At 45.1% G+C, this 17,783-nt stretch overlaps 1 protein-coding gene across 3 annotated transcripts in view; it reads left to right on the plus strand.

Moving 5' to 3' along the window:
• Nucleotides 1-17,783, plus strand: part of LOC124804613 (tyrosine-protein kinase CSK) — a 298,897-nt gene that overhangs the window by 199,604 nt on the left and 81,510 nt on the right. For all 3 annotated transcript variants that reach the window (XR_007017354.1, XM_047264813.1, XM_047264811.1), the window contains exon 8: nucleotides 16,456-16,542. Coding sequence is in view for 2 of the 3 variants with exons in the window: in XM_047264813.1 (XP_047120769.1) it covers nucleotides 16,456-16,542 (87 nt within the window). In the remaining variant the exon portion in view is untranslated. The remainder of the gene's footprint in view (nucleotides 1-16,455; nucleotides 16,543-17,783) is intronic.

The following is a 17,783-nucleotide window of genomic DNA, read 5'->3' on the forward strand; positions in this document are numbered from 1 at the left end:
TTGAATCTCGACGGCTACTTACCAGTGTTCAATGCGGCTTTCGTCGCCGCCGCTCCGCTGTTGACCACCTTGTGACCTTGTCAACATTCATCATGAACAACTTTTTGCGAAGGCGCCAAACGGTAGCCGTGTTCTTCGATTTGGAGAAGGCTTATAATACCTGTTGGAGAGGAGGTATCCTCCGCACTATGCACAGGTGGGGTCTACGCGGTCACCTGCCCCTTTTTATTGATTCCTTTTTAACAGACCGAAAGTTTAGGGTACGTGTGGGTTCCACCTTGTCCGACGTCTTCCTCCAGGAGAACGGAGTGCCTCAGGGCTCCGTCTTGAGCGTAGCCCTTTTTGCCATAGTGATCAATCCTATTATGGATTGCATTCCACCTAATACCTCAGGCTCTCTTTTTGTCGATGACTTCGCGATCTACTGCAGTGCCCAGAAAACAGCCTCCTGGAGCGCTGCCTTCAGTGTTGTCTAGACAGCCTATACTCATGGGGTGTGGCAAATGGCTTCCGGTTCTCTGAAGAGAAGACGGTTTGCATCAACTTTTGGCGATATAAAGCATTCCATCCGCCATCCTTACATCTCAGTCCTGTTGTTCTCCCATTCGTGGAAACAACTAAGTTTCTAGGGCTCACACTGGACAGGAAACTTTGTTGGTCTCCGCACGTCTCTTATTTGGCTTTCCGTTGTACACGTTCCCTTAATGTCCTCAGAGTTCTTAATGGTTCATCTTGGGGAGCGGATCGCACTGTCCTGCTTCGCTTGTATTGGTCCATAGTCCGATCGAAGCTGGATTATGGGAGCCTCGTCTGTTCGTCTGCTCGGCCATCCCTCTTACGCCATCTCAACTCCATCCACCATAGGGGGTTACGTCTTGCGACCGGAGCCTTCTACACTAGTCCTGTCGATAGTCTTTATGCTGAAGCTGCCGAATTACCATTGACCTACCGGCGCGACGTACTGCTTTGTCGGTATGCCTGCCGGCTGTTGTCAAGGCCCGACCACCCCTCTTATCAGTCCTTCTTCGCCGATTCTCTCGACCGTCAGTATGGGTTGTATGTGTCTGCCCTGCTGCCCCCTGGAGTCCGCTTTTGTCGCCTGCTTCGACAATTGGATTTTGCCCTCCCTACCACCTCCAGAGAGGGTGAGAGCCAGACACCACCTTGGCTCCAGGCTCCGGTTCATATTTATCTCGACCTCAGCTCGCTCCCGAAGGAGGGTACTCCGGCTGCACTGTAATGCTCACGGTTTGTCGAACTTTGTGCGCGACTTGCCAGTCACACCTTTATTTACACTGATGGCTCCAAAACTGACGATGGTGTCGGCTGTGCCTTTGTCGTCGGGGCCATCACCTTTAAATACCGGCTCCTCGACCAATGTTCCAGCTTTACGGCCGAGCTTTTTGCTCTCCATCAGGCCGTTCAATATGCCCGCCGCCACCGCCATTCATCGTATGTAGTCTGCTCTGATTCACTCAGTGCTCTTCAGAGCCTTGGAGCTCCATATCCGGTCAATCCCTTGGTGCAACGGATCCAGCAGTCCCTCCATTCTTTTGCTGATGGTGGCTCTCCTGTCAGCTTTCTGTAGGTTCCCGGCCATGTAGGAGTGCCTGGGAATGAGGCTGCTGATGCTGCAGCCAACCTGCAGTCCTCCTGCCTCGGCCGGCCTCCCATTGTGTCCCGTCATCTGATGTTAGTGGGGTTGTTTGTAAGAGGCTTGGGTCGTTGTGGTGGGATGCTTGGTCCTCACTTCAAGGAAACAAGCTCCAGGCAGTAAAACCGTTCCCAACTGCTTGGGCAACCTCCTCCCAACCATCTCGGCGAGAAGAGGTCCTTCTGACCAGGTTGCGGATTGGGCATTGCCAGTTTAGCCTCTCCTACCTGCTCTCCGGTGACCCAGCCCCGCAGTGCCCTTGTGGTCATGTATTAACAGTGCGCCATGTTTTATTGTCGTGTCCCCGTTTTAGTCAATCTCGTGTTGTCCTCTCTCTGCCATCTACTTTACAGGATATTGTAGCTGATGACGCTCGAGCAGCTGCTCGTGTTCTTCATTTTATTACTTTGACTGGCTTATCCAAAGACATCTAACTCTTTCACTTATTTTATCTGCATCTTTGTACGAACTTTCTGGTGCCCCCCCCCCCCCCTCTGAGTTTTACTAGATTCTATGTGCTCTAACAATTGTGACTGGGCGCTAATGACCTCAGTAGTTGAGCGCCCTTAAACCCCAAGAGGGGGGGAACTGCAATTTCATAACCACTTCTACAACCCTTTACATCACATAACATCAACAGATACAAAGAAAGTAAATTGGAAAAAGAAAACGCTACATGGCAAGCACCCATATCATCCAACACAGCCACACATCGATCGAGACACATCCAACACATGGCTAAGAAACGGCAATGTATACAGTGAGACGGAAGGATTCATGATTGCAATACACGATCAAACAATAAACACCAGATATTACAGCAAGTACTTTATTAAAGATCCCAATATCACAACAGATAAATGCAGACTTTGCAAACAACAAGTAGAAACAGTAGATCACATCACAAGCGGATGTACAATACTAGCAAATACAGAATACACCAGAAGACATGACAATGTAGCAAAAATAATACATCAACAACTTGCCATACAACATAAACTAATAAAACAACACGTTCTCACATACAAGTATGCACCACAAAATGTAATGGAGAATGATGAATACAAATTATACTGAAACAGAACCATTGTATCAGATAAAACATCACCACATAACAAACCTGACATCATACTCACCAATAAAAAGAAGAAATTAACACAACTAATCGAAATATCCATACCCAATACAACAAATTTACAGAAGAAAACAGGAGGAAAAAATTGAAAAATACATCCAACTGGCTGAGGAAGTCAAGGACATGTGGCATCAGGATAAAGTTGACATTATACCAATTATACTATCAACTACAAGAGTCATACCACACAATATCCACCAGTACATCAACGCAATACAGCTACATCCAAACGTATATATCCAAGTACAGAAATTTGTAATTATTGATACATGTTCAGTTACCCGTAAGTTCCTAAATGCAATGTAACATATCCCATACAGTTAAAAGGAAGTCTGAGAAAGGAAAGAAATAGTAATAATAATAATAATAATAATAATAATAATAATTCCCCCCCATGAACCATGGACCTTGCCGTTGGTGGGGAGGCTTGCGTGCCTCAGCGATACAGATGGCCGTACCGCAGGTGCAACCACACCGAAGGGGTATCTGTTGAGAGGCCAGACAAACATGTGGTCCCTGAAGAGTGGCAGCAGCCTTTTCAGTAGTTGCAGGGGCAACAGTCTGGATGATTGACTGATCTGGCCTTGTAACATTAACCAAAACGGCCTTGCTGTGCTGGTACTGCAAACGGCTGAAAGCAAGGGGAAACTACAGCTGTAATTTTTCCCGAAGGCATGCAGCCCTACTGTATGATTAAATGATGATGGCGTCCTCTTGGGTAAAATATTCCGGAGGTAAAATAGTCCCCCATTCGGATCTCCGGGCGGGGACTACTCAAGAGGACGTCGTTATCAGGAGAAAGAAAACTGGCGTTCTACGGATCGGAGCGTGGAATGTCAGATCCCTCAATCGGGCAGGTAGGTTAGAAAATTTAAAAAGGGAAATGGGTAGGTTAAAGTTAGATATAGTGGGAATTAGTGAAGTTCGGTGGCAGGAGGAACAAGACTTTTGGTCAGGTGATTATAGGGTTATAAATACAAAATCAAATAGGGGTAAAGCAGGAGTCGGTTTAATAATGAATAGGAAAATAGGAATGCGGGTTAGCTACTACAAACAGCATAGTGAATGCATTATTGTGGCCAAGATAGACACAAAGCCCATGCCTACTACAGTAGTACAAGTTTATATGCCAACTAGCTCTGCAGATGATGATGAAATACATGAAATGTATGACGAGATAAAAGAAATTATTCAGGTAGTGAAGGGAGACGAAAATTTAATAGTCATGGGTGACTGGAATTCGAGAGTAGGAAAAGGGAGAGAAGGAAACATAGTAGGTGAATATGGATTGGGGGAAAGGAATGAAAGAGGAAGCCGCCTTGTAGAATTTTGCACAGAGCACAACTTAATCATAGCTAACACTTGGTTCAAGAATCATGAAAGAAGGTTGTATACCTGGAAGAATCCTGGAGATACTAAAAGGTATCAGATAGATTATATGATGGTAAGACAGGGATTTAGGAACCAGGTTTTAAATTGTAAGACATTTCCAGGGGCAGATGTGGATTCTGACCACAAACTATTGGTTATGAACTGCAGATTGAAACTGAAGAAAATGCAAAAAGGTGGGAATTTAAGGAGATGGGACCTGGATAAACTGAAAGAACCAGAGGTTGTAGAGAGTTTCAGGGAGAGAATAAGGGAACAATTGACAGGAATGGGGGAAATAAATACAGTAGAAGAAGAATGGGCAGCTTTGAGGGATGAAGTAGTGAAGGCAGCAGACGATCAAGTAGGTAAAAAGACGAGGGCTATTAGAAATCCCTGGGTAACAGAAGAAATATTGAATTTAATTGATGAAAGGAGAAAATATAAAAATGCAGTAAAGGAAGCAGGCAAAAAGGAATACAAACGTCTCAAAAATGAGATCGACAGGAAGTGCAAAATGGCTAAGCAGGGATGGCTAGAGGACAAATGTAAGGATGTAGAGGCTTGTCTCACTAGGGGTAAGATAGATACTGCCTACAGGAAAATTAAAGAGACCTTTGGAGAGAAGAGAACCACTTGTATGAATATCAAGAGCTCAGATGGCAACCCAGTTCTAAGCAAAGAAGGGAAAGCAGAAAGGTGGAAGGAGTATATAGAGGGTTTATACAAGGGCGATGTACTTGAGGACAATATTATGGAAATGGAAGAGGATGTAGATGAAGATGAAATGGGAGATAAGATACTGCGTGTAGAGTTTGACAGAGCACTGAAAGACCTGAGTTGAAACAAGGCCCCGGGAGTAGACAACATTCCATTAGAACTACTGATGGCCTCGGGAGAGCCAGTCCTGACAAAACTCTACCATCTGGTGAGCACGATGTATGAGACTGGCGAAATACCCTCAGACTTTAAGAAGAATATAATAATTCCAATCCCAAAGAAAGCAGGTGTTGACAGATGTGAAAATTACCGAACTATCAGTTTAATAAGTCACAGCTGCAAAATACTAATGCGAATTCTTTACAGACAAATGGAAAAACTGGTAGAAGCCGACCTCGGGGAAGATCAGTTTGGATTCCGTAGAAATGTTGGAACACGTGAGGCAATACTGACCTTACGACTTATCTTAGAAGAAAGATTAAGAAAAGGCAAACCTACGTTTCTAGAATTTGTAGACTTAGAGAAAGCTTTTGACAATGTTGACTGGAATACTCTCTTTCAAATTCTGAAGGTGGCAGGGGTAAAATACAGGGAGCGAAAGGCTATTTACAATTTGTACAGAAACCAGATGGCAGTTGCAAGAGTCGAGGGGCATGAAAGGGAAGCAGTGGTTGGGAAAGGAGTGAGACAGGGTTGTAGCCTCTCCCCGATGTTATTCAATCTGTATATTGAGCAAGGAGTAACGGAAACAAAAGAAAAATTCGGAGTAGGTATTAAAATTCAAGGAGAAGAAGTAAAAACTTTGAGGTTGGCCGATGACATTGTAATTCTGTCAGAGACAGCAAAGGGCTTGGAAGAGCAGTTGAACGGAATGGACAGTGTCTTGAAAGGAGGATATAAGATGAACATCAACAAAAGCAAAATGAGGATAATGGAATGTAGTCAAATTAAGTCGGGTGATGCTGAGGGAATTAGATTAGGAAATGAGACACTTAAAGTAGTAAAGGAATTTTGCTATTTAGGGAGTAAAATAACCGATGATGGTCAAAGTAGAGAGGATATAAAATGTAGACTGGCAATGGCAAGGAAAGCGTTTCTGAAGAAGAGAAATTTGTTAACATTGAGTATGGATTTAAATGTCAGGAAGTCGTTTCTGAAAGTATTTGTATGGAGTGTAGCCATGTATGGAAGTGAAACATGGACGATAAATAGTTTGGACAAGAAGAGAATAGAAGCTTTCGAAATGTGGTGCTACAGAAGAATGCTGAAGATTAGATGGGTAGATCACATAACTAATGAGGAAGTATTGAACAGGATTGGGGAGAAGAGAAGTTTGTGGCACAACTTGACCAGAAGACGGGATCGGTTGGTAGGACATGTTCTGAGGCATCAAGGGATCACCAATTTAGTATTGGAGGGCAGCGTGGAGGGTAAAAATCGTAGAGGGAGACCAAGAGATGAATACACTAAGCAGATTCAGAAGGATGTAGGTTGCAGTAGGTACTGGGAGATAAAGAAGCTTGCACAGGATATAGTAGCATGGAGAGCTGCATCAAACCAGTCTCAGGACTGAAGACCACAACAACAACAATAATAATTCATGTGATATAACACCCAATTTACAGTTTTCAGATTTTTTCCTGTTGGGTGTACCATAAAACCCTCCTTTTTGCATTATTTCATGGTTCTAGGCTAATGAGAAGTACCCAACAGGTTTTGATGAATGACAATTCAGTTGCTGTCAGACGGTCCATAAGTGAAAATTATCAATATACCGTAGTATTACACGCAACTGAGGAGGACAGGACCACAAAAGTTTGTTGAATGAGTTTGCGAGTATGGAAATATGTGACATAAATGGATGTATCTTTTGATTGCACTGACTTGGAAGCTTCAATGTTTTGCTCCACTAAGGGGCTATAGATATCAGTATGTGACATTGAAATTTCAACTTGATACTTCTACCTGTTCCTGAGAAAAAGCGATTTTAACAGTTGGACAGATAGACGACAACTAAGCGATTGTATAAGGGTTCTGTTTTTACTGATTGAGCTACGGAACCCTTAAAAAAATAATAAAAAATGGTCAACATGTGCTGTTTATTTTGTTCTGCGTGGCCTTTGTGATTTCTGGATGATATTGCTTCTGCTCTGTTGTCAGCAGTTTTGGTATGAATTTCATGGACACACTCTTCACATTCAAGCTGTTGGTCAGAATTGAATATATTGAGCTAGTTACCACTATCTCATTCATAAGTTCTTGTACTGTGATGCGATGATCCTCCATGACTGAAGTCAGCCCTTGTTCAATGGCATTGTCGTTTTGGCTTCTTGAGGGTCTGCCTGAAATGTGGTTTGCTGGTCACTGATGGGCAGCCATCTTTTAAGCAGTTGTACCACTCCTTCATTTGTGATTTTCTCACTGCATTGTCTCTGAAAGCCTGTTGAAACTTGTGAACAAATTCCACTTTCGTATTGTCAAGCTTTTGGCAAAATTTTATGCAGTATCACTGCTCAATTTGTTTTGTCATTTTACAGTTTACTGGAATCTGGAAAACACTCACTGAACAGCTTTGCTCGTAGGCTGACACTTTCTAGTAGAGGGGAAAAAACTCACATCTACATATGAATAACCCTGACATCATCTCTATTGAAGAAAGTCTTACACACTTGATAGATATATGTGGAAAAGAAGGTTTTATACTTTTTGAACACATCTCGTATGTCTGGTGTACAGCAGAGCTCCTCCGCATTTCCTTTCCTTGTGAGCTTAAATCTTCTTTGCATCGAAGATGAAAAGCACAAACTAGGATCTTACATAAGTTAAAGCTTAACTGGAGTTAATTATAATAAATGAATTACACTTCTAAGGCAGCAGTTTGTTTGCAGCTGTCAGGTTTTTCTATCAATGTTATTGAAATGCTTCACTTGGACATTGAGAGTTTGATTTTGTGCATAACAGACTATCTTGTCTTATAAAGACTGTCATGGCTATTTGTGTCTATGATGAAAATTATGGAAGCAAAACTACTTCGTTATGGTAATTTTTAGCCCTTCTATTAACCCATTTCTTTGTATTCTTTGCCACGTGACCTATCTGCTTCCCAGCAAAATTTTTACAAATCTCATTTTCAGTGATATACAATGTAATATATATAGTGTGGAATGTGCTATGTGCTGTTACATTTGAGTGTTGTACATTTTACTTTGTCTTATAGGAAGCTGAGACAATATTATTCTTTATATTTTTTTATTATTTTTTCCCTGTTTATAGCTAGGTCATTTCTATCATCTAGAGGCTAGTATTGCTGGCAACTGATGTGGGTCCCATATCTTTGACTTGGTTTTTTCTGTTGTGTGAGAGCAGAATGTACATACCCTGCAAGGCTAAATGAGAAGTTGATTGAGTAAATAAGCCATACAAAACTTGCACCAGTGTAGGAGCAACACGAAATTAAGTGATCTCCTCTCTGCCACCCTTCCTCCCTTTTGCATCTCTCTCTCTCTCTCTCTCTCTCTCTCTCTCTCTCTCTCTATATATATATATATATATATATATATATATATATATATATATATGACGTTGACCTCCACCTGTCCAATGGCCAGCTTCACACGTCCGTCCACATTAAGCCCACCAACAAGCAACAGTACCTCCATTATGACAGCTGCCACCCATTCCACATCAAACGGTCCCTTCCCTACAGCCTAGGTCTTCGTGGCAAACGAATCTGCTCCAGTCCGGAATCCTTGAACCATTACACCAACAACCTGAAAACAGCTTTTGCATCCCGTAACTACCCTCCCGACCTGGTACAGAAGCAAATAACCAGAGCCACATCCTCATCTCCTCAAACCCGGAACCTTCCACAGAAGAACCCCAAAAGTGCCCCACTTGTGACAGGATACTTTCCGGGACTGGATCAGATTCTGAATGTGACTCTCCAGCAGGGATACGACTTCCTCAAATCCTGCCCTGAAATGAGATCCATCCTTCATGAAATCCTCCCCACTCCACCAAGAGTGTCTTTCCGCCGTCCACCTAACCTTCGCAACCTCTTGTTCATCCCTATGAAATCCCCAAACCACCTTCCCTACCCTCTGGCTCCTACCCCTGTAACCACCCCCGGTGTAAAACCTGTCCCATGCACCCTCCCACCACCACCTATTCCAGTCCTGTAACCCGGAAGGTGTACACGATCAAAGGCAGAGCCAAGTGTGAAAGCACCCACGTGATTTACCAACTGACCTGCCTACACTGTGAAGCGTTCTATGTGGGAATGACCAGCAACAAACTGTCCATTCGCATGAATGGACACAGGCAGACAGTGTTTGTTGGTAATGAGGATCACCCTGTGGCTAAACATGCCGTGGTGCACGGCCAGCACATCTTGGCACAGTGTTACACTGTCCGGGTTATCTGGATACTTCCCACTAACACCAACCTGTCAGAACTCCGGAGATGGGAACTTGCCCTTCAGCATATCCTTTCTTCTCGCTATCCGCCAGGCCTCAATCTCCGCTAATTTCTAATTTCAATTTGCCGCCGCTCATACCTCACCTGTCTTTCAACTTCATCTTTGCCTCTGTACATCCGCCCCGACTGACATCTCTGCCCAAACTCTTTGCCTTTACAAATGTCTGCTTGTGTCTGTGTATGTGTGGATGGATATGTGTGTGTGTGCGAGTGTATACCTGTCCTTTTTTCCCCCTAAGGTAAGTCTTTCCGCTCCCGGGATTGGAATGACTCCTTACCCTCTCCCTTAAAACCCATATCCTTTTGTCTTTCCTTCTCCTTCTTTCTTTCCTGACGAGGCAACCATTGGTTGCGAAAGCTAGAATTTTGTGTGTATGTTTGTGTTTGTTTGTGTGTCTATCGACCTGCCAGCGCTTTTGTTTGGTAAGTTTCATCATCTTTCTTTTTTTATATATATATATATATATATATATATATATATATATATTTTTGCTGTTGCCAGATCTGACGTTTACTATCAGCTTCTTCTTTAATTTGAATGTATAAAATTTCCTTTCACTAGTCTCTTAAGTGTGAATTGATTGCTTACAGTATACTATTGTCATTCATATTTAATATTAGCTGACAACCTAGCATTCCCTGGGCATTTATTTTGCCAGTTTTCTATTATAAATTAAATTTTATATATACTCCTTCAGTGCTCTTAGTGTGAGATAATCCAGGACAGTTTATATTGCTGGTGATGCTTCGCATGTCTACTACACGATTTTGTAAATGTCTCTATGGCAACGCCTCTTCATAGCTCTATAGATGGCTTTTGTTTTGCGTGCAGCCATTTATGCTTCACTGTTGAAAGCTGTCAAAAGAGCTGACAGGCGCCAAGAATTTCCTTAAGTTCACTCAACTGTAGGAGTTTTTTTGTAGCATTTTTTCATGCATCTCAGTATTTATGATATTTTGTCTCCTGAACTGTGAGTGGTTCCATGATATAATTTTGTTGGTGCATTTATTGAGTGAGTGAGTGAGCGTGAGAGAGAGAGAGAGAGAGAGAGAGAGAGAGAGAGAGAGAGAGAGAATATGTATAGATTCTTGATATATATACTGAGAATCCCTACTAAGAGCTGGTAATTGCATAAGGATGTCATAAAACTTCTCTTAGGGCTTTCAAAGGAACTTCAGACAAAACTGTTAATAGGCAGTACTAGCCCCCAGGGGCTCAGCGTTCATTTGCTGAGTACGGGCTTGGCGACCCCGGGGTCCTGAGCTGGGGTCTGGTCAGCGCCGCCGGTCTCCTGTCACTGTAACCCCCGGACATGCTTCAGCGACCACCGTATGGTGCGGCGGTGGAACGTTGTGTGCTGCGGGGAATGGTAATCTTGGCTTGACCGCCTGGATTGCGAGGAAGGTAAACCTCTATAAAAACCCCTCAATCTTACGGTGTGCTGCGCGCCTATAAGATGCATGGCTGTTGGGGTGGAACAGTCGCTAGCGGGCAACCTCTGGGGCACCTGCCGCACCCCAGTTGTATACAGCTTACTCAGGCACGCGGGGCTCTGTCTGAGCGGACCTTTAGTTCCCTAGCTGCTCGTGGGACCGCAATGGACCCTTCGACCTCTACGTTTCCCCCTACCAGTGGATTGGGTGGGCCACTGGTAGGCAAACACACCCCTTCGAAAAAGCGACTTCGTGCTGCGAGTCCTCCAGCTCCTGGTGTTGCTAGAGATTTATCAGACTGTCGTAACAGAGCACATGCTGAAAATCAGAATGTGTTTTTGATTATTAAACGGAAGGAGGGTAACTTTGAGAGGGTTTCTCCCTTTTACATCCACAAGGGTCTTGAGGGAATTGCGGGTACACTGAAATCTGTTAAGCGACTGCGCAATGGTACTCTCTTAGTTGAGACTTCTAGTTCCCGTCAAGTCGCTTCTCTTCGGAAAGCACCCAGTCTCGGAGAGTACGCTATCGAGACCGAGCTCCACTCCACACTCAACTATAGTAAGGGTGTTGTGACATGTAGGGACTTGGTGGATATCTCCACAGACGAGTTGAAATCTGAGTGGGCTGGCGAAGGTATTGTTGACGTGCAGAATATTATGAAGCGAGTCGATGGGGACCTAGTAAAATCCGACTCGTTTATTCTCACGTTCAGTTGCCCGAGACTTCCAGAGCATGTTAAAGCGGGGTTCTTACGTTTGCCAGTACGGCCATATTTCCCCAACCCAATGCGCTGCTTTAAATGTCAGTGCTTTGGGCATACTACATTGGGGTGCAATGCGATAGCCACTTGCGGTAAATGTGGTCAGCCTGCCCATGAAGGAGCCGATTGTTCATCGCCTGTGAAGTGCGTGAATTGCATTGGGAGTCACCCTGTCTGGAGCCGGGTCTGCCCCCTCTATCTCGAGGAACGGAAGATACAGGAGATCAAAACATCTAAGCGCATCCCCTATGGTGAGGCCAAGAAGCTCTTTAAGGCCATGCAACCTCCTGTGTTTACTACATCTTTCGCTTCCGCCCTGAAAAAACCAGTACAAATGGCCACTGTTGCTACGCAAACGGAGGTTGCTAGTGTTAGCACTAATACCTGCGTTTGCCAGTGCACTTGTGCTGCTGCGGTTGTTTTGCAACCTGCAGCTCTCCCCGCAACGTCAGACAAGGCCGTGGTTGCTGACATTGGGGTACTTCCTGCCTCTTCCCCTATGGCGCCTTCTGCCCAGGCGAGTAAAGCTCCAACTGCTGACAAGGCTCTGCATTCTAAGCCCCCTAAGACAAAGACGCCGAAGATGAAGATTTTGCCACCTGCGGAGACTGATCAGGGTCAGTCCGATGACGAGGCCATCGTACTGTCTGACATCTCCCGTGGGTCGTCATCGGAGCTGATGGACATTGATGTCGACAGGGGGCGCTCTTCTCGCCCCAGGAATAAATCTCCGGCCAGTAAGGGCTCTCCTCCAAAACACAGAGGCAGGGTGAAAGTTCAGCCACCCTGATCGCTGGCTCCCATCTTACAGTGGAACCTGAATGGGTTCAGGACGCATGTGGCCGAACTACAACTCCTTGTACGTGAGTTCCCTTTGTGCTTATGTCTCCAAGAGACACATTTTCGGGCCACTGATGCTCCTTCTTTACGGGGCTATACCGTCTATCGGAAAGATGATCTGACGGGGGAAAGGGCGAAGGGTGGTGTTGCGGTTTTTGTCCGTGACATGCACCCCTCATCTGAGCTCCCTCTCGTTACAGACTTGCAAGCAGTTGCAGTTGACCTTCTTGTGGGTCGGAGGCTCACAGTCTGTTCACTTTACTTACCCCCTCAGGATGCGATAGACTCTGAGGCTCTCACGGACCTTATTGGCCAACTTCCCCGCCCATTTCTTCTTCTGGGGGACTTCAATGCTTATAATGTCTTATGGGGCTCTTCGACTACTTGCCCCAGGGGTCGCATTCTGGAAAGGCTCATGGTGTCTGAAGAACTGTGCATCCTCAACTCTGGTGCTCCCACTCATTTCTTTACTGCTTCTGGGTCGTCGTCAGCTATTGACCTTTTCTTTTGCTCTCCAGCACTAGCGGATTCTGCTCTATGGGAGGTTGATGCCGACCTCCATTCTAGTGACCACTTCCCCCTTTGGATTCGCCTCCTGGATGAGGCTGTGGCATTTCCGGTACCGCCCCAGTGGCACCTCTGCAGGGCTGACTGGACACTTTTCAGCCAACTGGCTGTTTTGGAACACCGTGCCAGCGTCCACGAATGGGTCGACCATGTTACAGCTGTGATCTCCCATGCTGCTGACTTGTCAATCCCACGGTTATCCGGTCATCCCAAGAGGCATCCTGTCCCTTGGTGGACCCCTGAGTGCCGCTCAGCCATCCGAGCCCGTCGTGCCGCTCTGCGCCGCTTGAAGTGCCGTCCCACAGCTGATAATCTTGCAGCCTTTCGGGTGGCAAGGGCTAAAGCACGGCGCGTGATTAAAGAGAGCAAACGACGGTCATGGCAATCGTTCTTGAACTCCATCTCCCGCTCCACTAGTTCTACGAAAGTATGGGAAGCCATCAGGAGGATTTCCGGGAAACTCGGCCAGCTATCTGTCACGGCATTGCTGCATCAGGGAAGTCTCCTCACGGCGCCGAGAGACATTGCCCAGACACTGGCCATGCATTTTGCGGAATCTACCGCCACTATTAACTGTGATCCAGATTTCTGCCACTACCGCACTGCCATCGAGAGGGGTCACTTGGACTTCCGGTCTCCTAATTCTGAACCCTACAACTGCCCCTTCACAATGTGGGAACTGGATTCGGCGCTGTCTGTGGCTCATGATACTGCGCCTGGTCATGATCAAATCCGGTATAGCATGCTGCGGCACTTGTTACTGCCTTCCAAGGAAGTTCTCCTGAATTGTTTTAATATGATATGGTTATCCGGCACGTACCCTGACTCGTGGAGGGAGGCGATTTTGATACCCCTCCTCAAACCCTGGAAGGACCGAACGCATCCCAGTAGTTATCGAAGTATCGCCTTGACGAGCTGTGTCGGGAAGACGTTGGAATGCATGGTCAATCGTCGCCTGGTTTGGCTGCTCGAAACCAGGCAGCTCCTTAGCCCCTTTCAGTGTGGCTTTCGGAGATGTCGTTCCACTATAGACAACTTGACTCTGCTTGAGGCGGCCATCCAGCAGGCCTTCCTGCGTAACCAGCATTGTCTAGGTGTATTCTTTGACATTCATAAGGCGTATGACACTACTTGGCGCCGCCATATCCTCAATCAACTCCATGAGTGGGGCTTTCGTGGCCGTCTCCCCATCTTCATTCGGTCCTTTCTTTCCCACCGCCTCTTTCGCTATAGGATTGGTAATGTGCTATCTGAATTGTATGTGCAGGAGAATGGTGTTCCTCAGGGAAGCGTTTTAAGTGTCACCCTCTTTGCCGTCGCCATTAACAGTATCACGTCCACTATCCGGAGTCCTGCCCAATGCTCCTTGTTTGTGGACGATTTTGCTGTTTTCTGTTCTTCCTCCAGTCTTATCACTGCTAGTCGGCAGTTGCAGCTTACGATACAGCGATTAGAGGCATGGACTGCAAAGACGGGTTTTACCTTTTCTGCAGACAAATGTGTGTGTGTTCATTTTAATTGTTCTCGACATCTTTTTACCTCCCCTGAATTGCGTCTGAGGGACACCATTCTTCCTTTTAGCGACACTGTGCGGTTCCTGGGCCTCACTTTTGATTCAAACTTGTCGTGGTTGCCTCACCTTAAAGACCTCAAGGTGCGGGCCCTGAAGGCACTGAATATATTGAAGTGTCTGAGCCATCGGTCCTGGGGAGCAGATTGGGCGCGTCTGCTGCAGTTTTATAGGGCTTTCGTCCGATCGCGTCTTGACTATGGTTGCACCGTGTATGGGTCAGCAAGGCCTTCGTATCTGAAGATTCTTGACGCAGTACACCATGAGGGTATCAGGCTGGCCACTGGTGCCTTCCGTACCAGTCCCATCCCCAGCCTGTGTGCTGAGGCAGGGGAACCGCCGCTCGCCATCCGGCGGAAACTCCTCATGGTGCGACGGGTGTGTCAATTCCTTGCTTGTCCTACCTCCCCTGCGTACCCTACCGTTGCCCGACCGCCTATGGAACGTCTCTTTTCCAGTCGTCCCAGGGCAACGAGACCATTTGGGATTCGTGCCAAGCATTTGCTTGAGTCCCTTGGTGTGGAGCGTGTGGCCCCCCAACGACAAGGTTTTACTCGCCTGCCTCCCTGGTTGCTCCAGAGGCCCAGCGTCCTTTTAGACTTGTCGGAGTACCGGAGGAGCTGCACTCCTGCGTTTGTTTTTACCTCCTTATTTTCTGATATTTTAAACCATCATCCCGACCATGTACCAGTATTTACGGATGGCTCTAAACAGGGGGACTCTGTTGGTTGTGCTGTTGTTTTCCCTGATCGACTCGTCAAGTTACGGCTTCCTGCGGCGTTTACCATCTTTGATGCCGAATTGTTTGCGACCTTGCGGGCATTGCAGCAGATGAGATGTGTCCCCAGTCTTCATCTGTTCTGACTCCCTGAGTGCCCTTCAGACCATGCAACACTTGTACCCAGCGGATACGGTCGTTCAGAACATCCATGATGCCCTACTCCACCTGCAGCGGCAGGGGAAGGAGGTTTCCTTCTGCTGGGTGCCGGGGCACGTGGGTATTAGGGGAAACGAGCTGGCGGATGTGGCTGCCAAAGATGCACGTTCCCTCCCCGACGTTGTTGAATGTGCCATCCCCCTCCATGCTGTTACTTCCCTCCTGCGTTTTCGCGTTCTGCGTCAGTGGGAAGAGGAGTGGCTGGCAGTCGGTGAACATAAGCTGCGTCTGGTCAAGGCCACCATGCGGCCTTGGCGTACATCCTACCAGTCATGCAGGCGGGATGAGGTTCTCCTCACTCGCCTCCGCATCGGGCACAGTCCTTTCACACATGGTTTTTTACTCCGGCGGGAGGATCCCCCAATCTGCAGTGCTTGTGGCGTCCAGATTACTGTCCGCCACATTTTACTTGACTGTCTTTTATTCTCTGACCAGAGGGCGGTGGTTTCTTTGCCACCGGATTTGCCCTCTATTTTGAAAGACGACGCATCATCTGTGGTTACGGTTTTACGGTTTTGTGTCCTGTCCAATTTGTTGCCACGGATTTTAGGGAGAGAGTTTTAATGTGCTGCTGGATGACTGGCTCACACAGATTTTAGGTAAGAGGTCCGCCAGTCACGAATACCTTTTTGTTTCCCTTCGGTTTCTGTTCTCCCTTCCTTGTGTTTCCTTTCCTTTTTTAGTGCACTCCTTCTCCTCTTGTTTTGCCTCTGTATGTGAGGATTTGGAACTGCATCAGGTCTGTGTCTTTTAGCCATTCCCCTTGTTCGCTGTTCGTCTTAGTCCCTTCACTGCATGTGTTCCTGTTTTTATGCGTTTGGGCGCTGATGACCTCGCTGTTTAGCGCCCGTAAACCTCAAACACACACACACACACACACACACACACACACACACACAGGCAGTACTATAGCTTGACATGTTATTGTGTGAATTCTGTAGTGGAGTGTTGAAGATTATTTTGTATTATAAAATGTTTGTCTTTTTCACAGATATTTTCAAACAAATCCGATATGTGGAGTTTTGGCATTCTTCTGTGGGAAATATATTCATTTGGCAGGGTCCCATATCCAAGAATAGTAAGTAACAAAAAAGTTTAAAATATTTTAATTTTTTTTGTGCTATGCACTAACAATTCACTATAATAACAACTAATTGAAAAATGTGTACGCTGATGCACTGCTGTATATAAGGGTTACTCAGATTTAAATTGAATTTGTTTGCACAGTTATTGTTGACAGAATAACACATTTCTGGTTTCCATCATTGAAAATGAAACTTTTCTGCCAGATAAACTGCTTCTTGATCTTTTTATTGAAAAATGAAGAGGGGTCTGTCCAATAACTAATTGAGAAAATACTGCTATTGTAATCAATAACCCTCTCCGTAACACTTCCTTCAACCTTTAGTGCCCCAAACATATCTAAATCACAGAGATATAATTTGGGACTGATAGGAGATGTTCAGTAGATAGCTGGTAAATTTCATGAAGTTTTGTTACTGGTTGAGGTTACTGTAGGTTACTGTAGGTTACTGTAAGTTGCTGTGCATTGTCATACAGAAGCAGTAGCAAGACCAAAATTTGACGTGGGCAAGATAAATTTTGCCAGGCCATGTGGTGGCACAAGAGGATGTGTTTTATATAGAGAAAGCTTTTTTATTTTGTTTCAGAAGTGCCAAACTTTTATTCATAAAAAATGAATATGTTTTGATTTTATGTAACATTATTCAGTAATTTCAGTAATAACTAACAATTAAACATTAATAGAAATCAAAATTTCTGACTTTTATCCTTACTGAACTCCTTAACAGCTGTATTGCAATCCAGTTTAGCTGTTATATCTGATTTGAAAAGCTCCTTTCTGCCGAGGCTGCACTTATGGGTATTGTTAACAAAATTTGAATTACAATGTAAACATTTGGGCAATTTTAAGTTATTTTCTATTGTGTACTGCAGTAGCTGTTTCACATATTTAATGAAGTTAGATGAATTTGGGATCATTATTACCAATTCTTCTTGTAATACGTAAGGTAGAATGTAACAGTTCTCACCCACTTGCAGAATCATATGTAAATCTTTACAGTTTCTTGATATGTGATCTTTTGGAATAATTTGTAATGTACTTAGACCATAGAGAAACCAAATTTTCAAAATGTTGTTTTAAATACATAAATCTTGAATCCACATTGCTCAATTGTAGTCAGTCATAGGGTTAAAAAAAAATCTGTTTCATATAGGCTTTTGGGAGACTGTTACATTCATATCTACATTCATAATTAAATACATTTTCCTTTTGGCTTGCCTTTTATTTTTAAAATC

Source organism: Schistocerca piceifrons, chromosome 7, assembly GCF_021461385.2.
Source record: "Schistocerca piceifrons isolate TAMUIC-IGC-003096 chromosome 7, iqSchPice1.1, whole genome shotgun sequence".
Lineage (NCBI taxonomy): Eukaryota > Metazoa > Arthropoda > Insecta > Orthoptera > Acrididae > Schistocerca > Schistocerca piceifrons.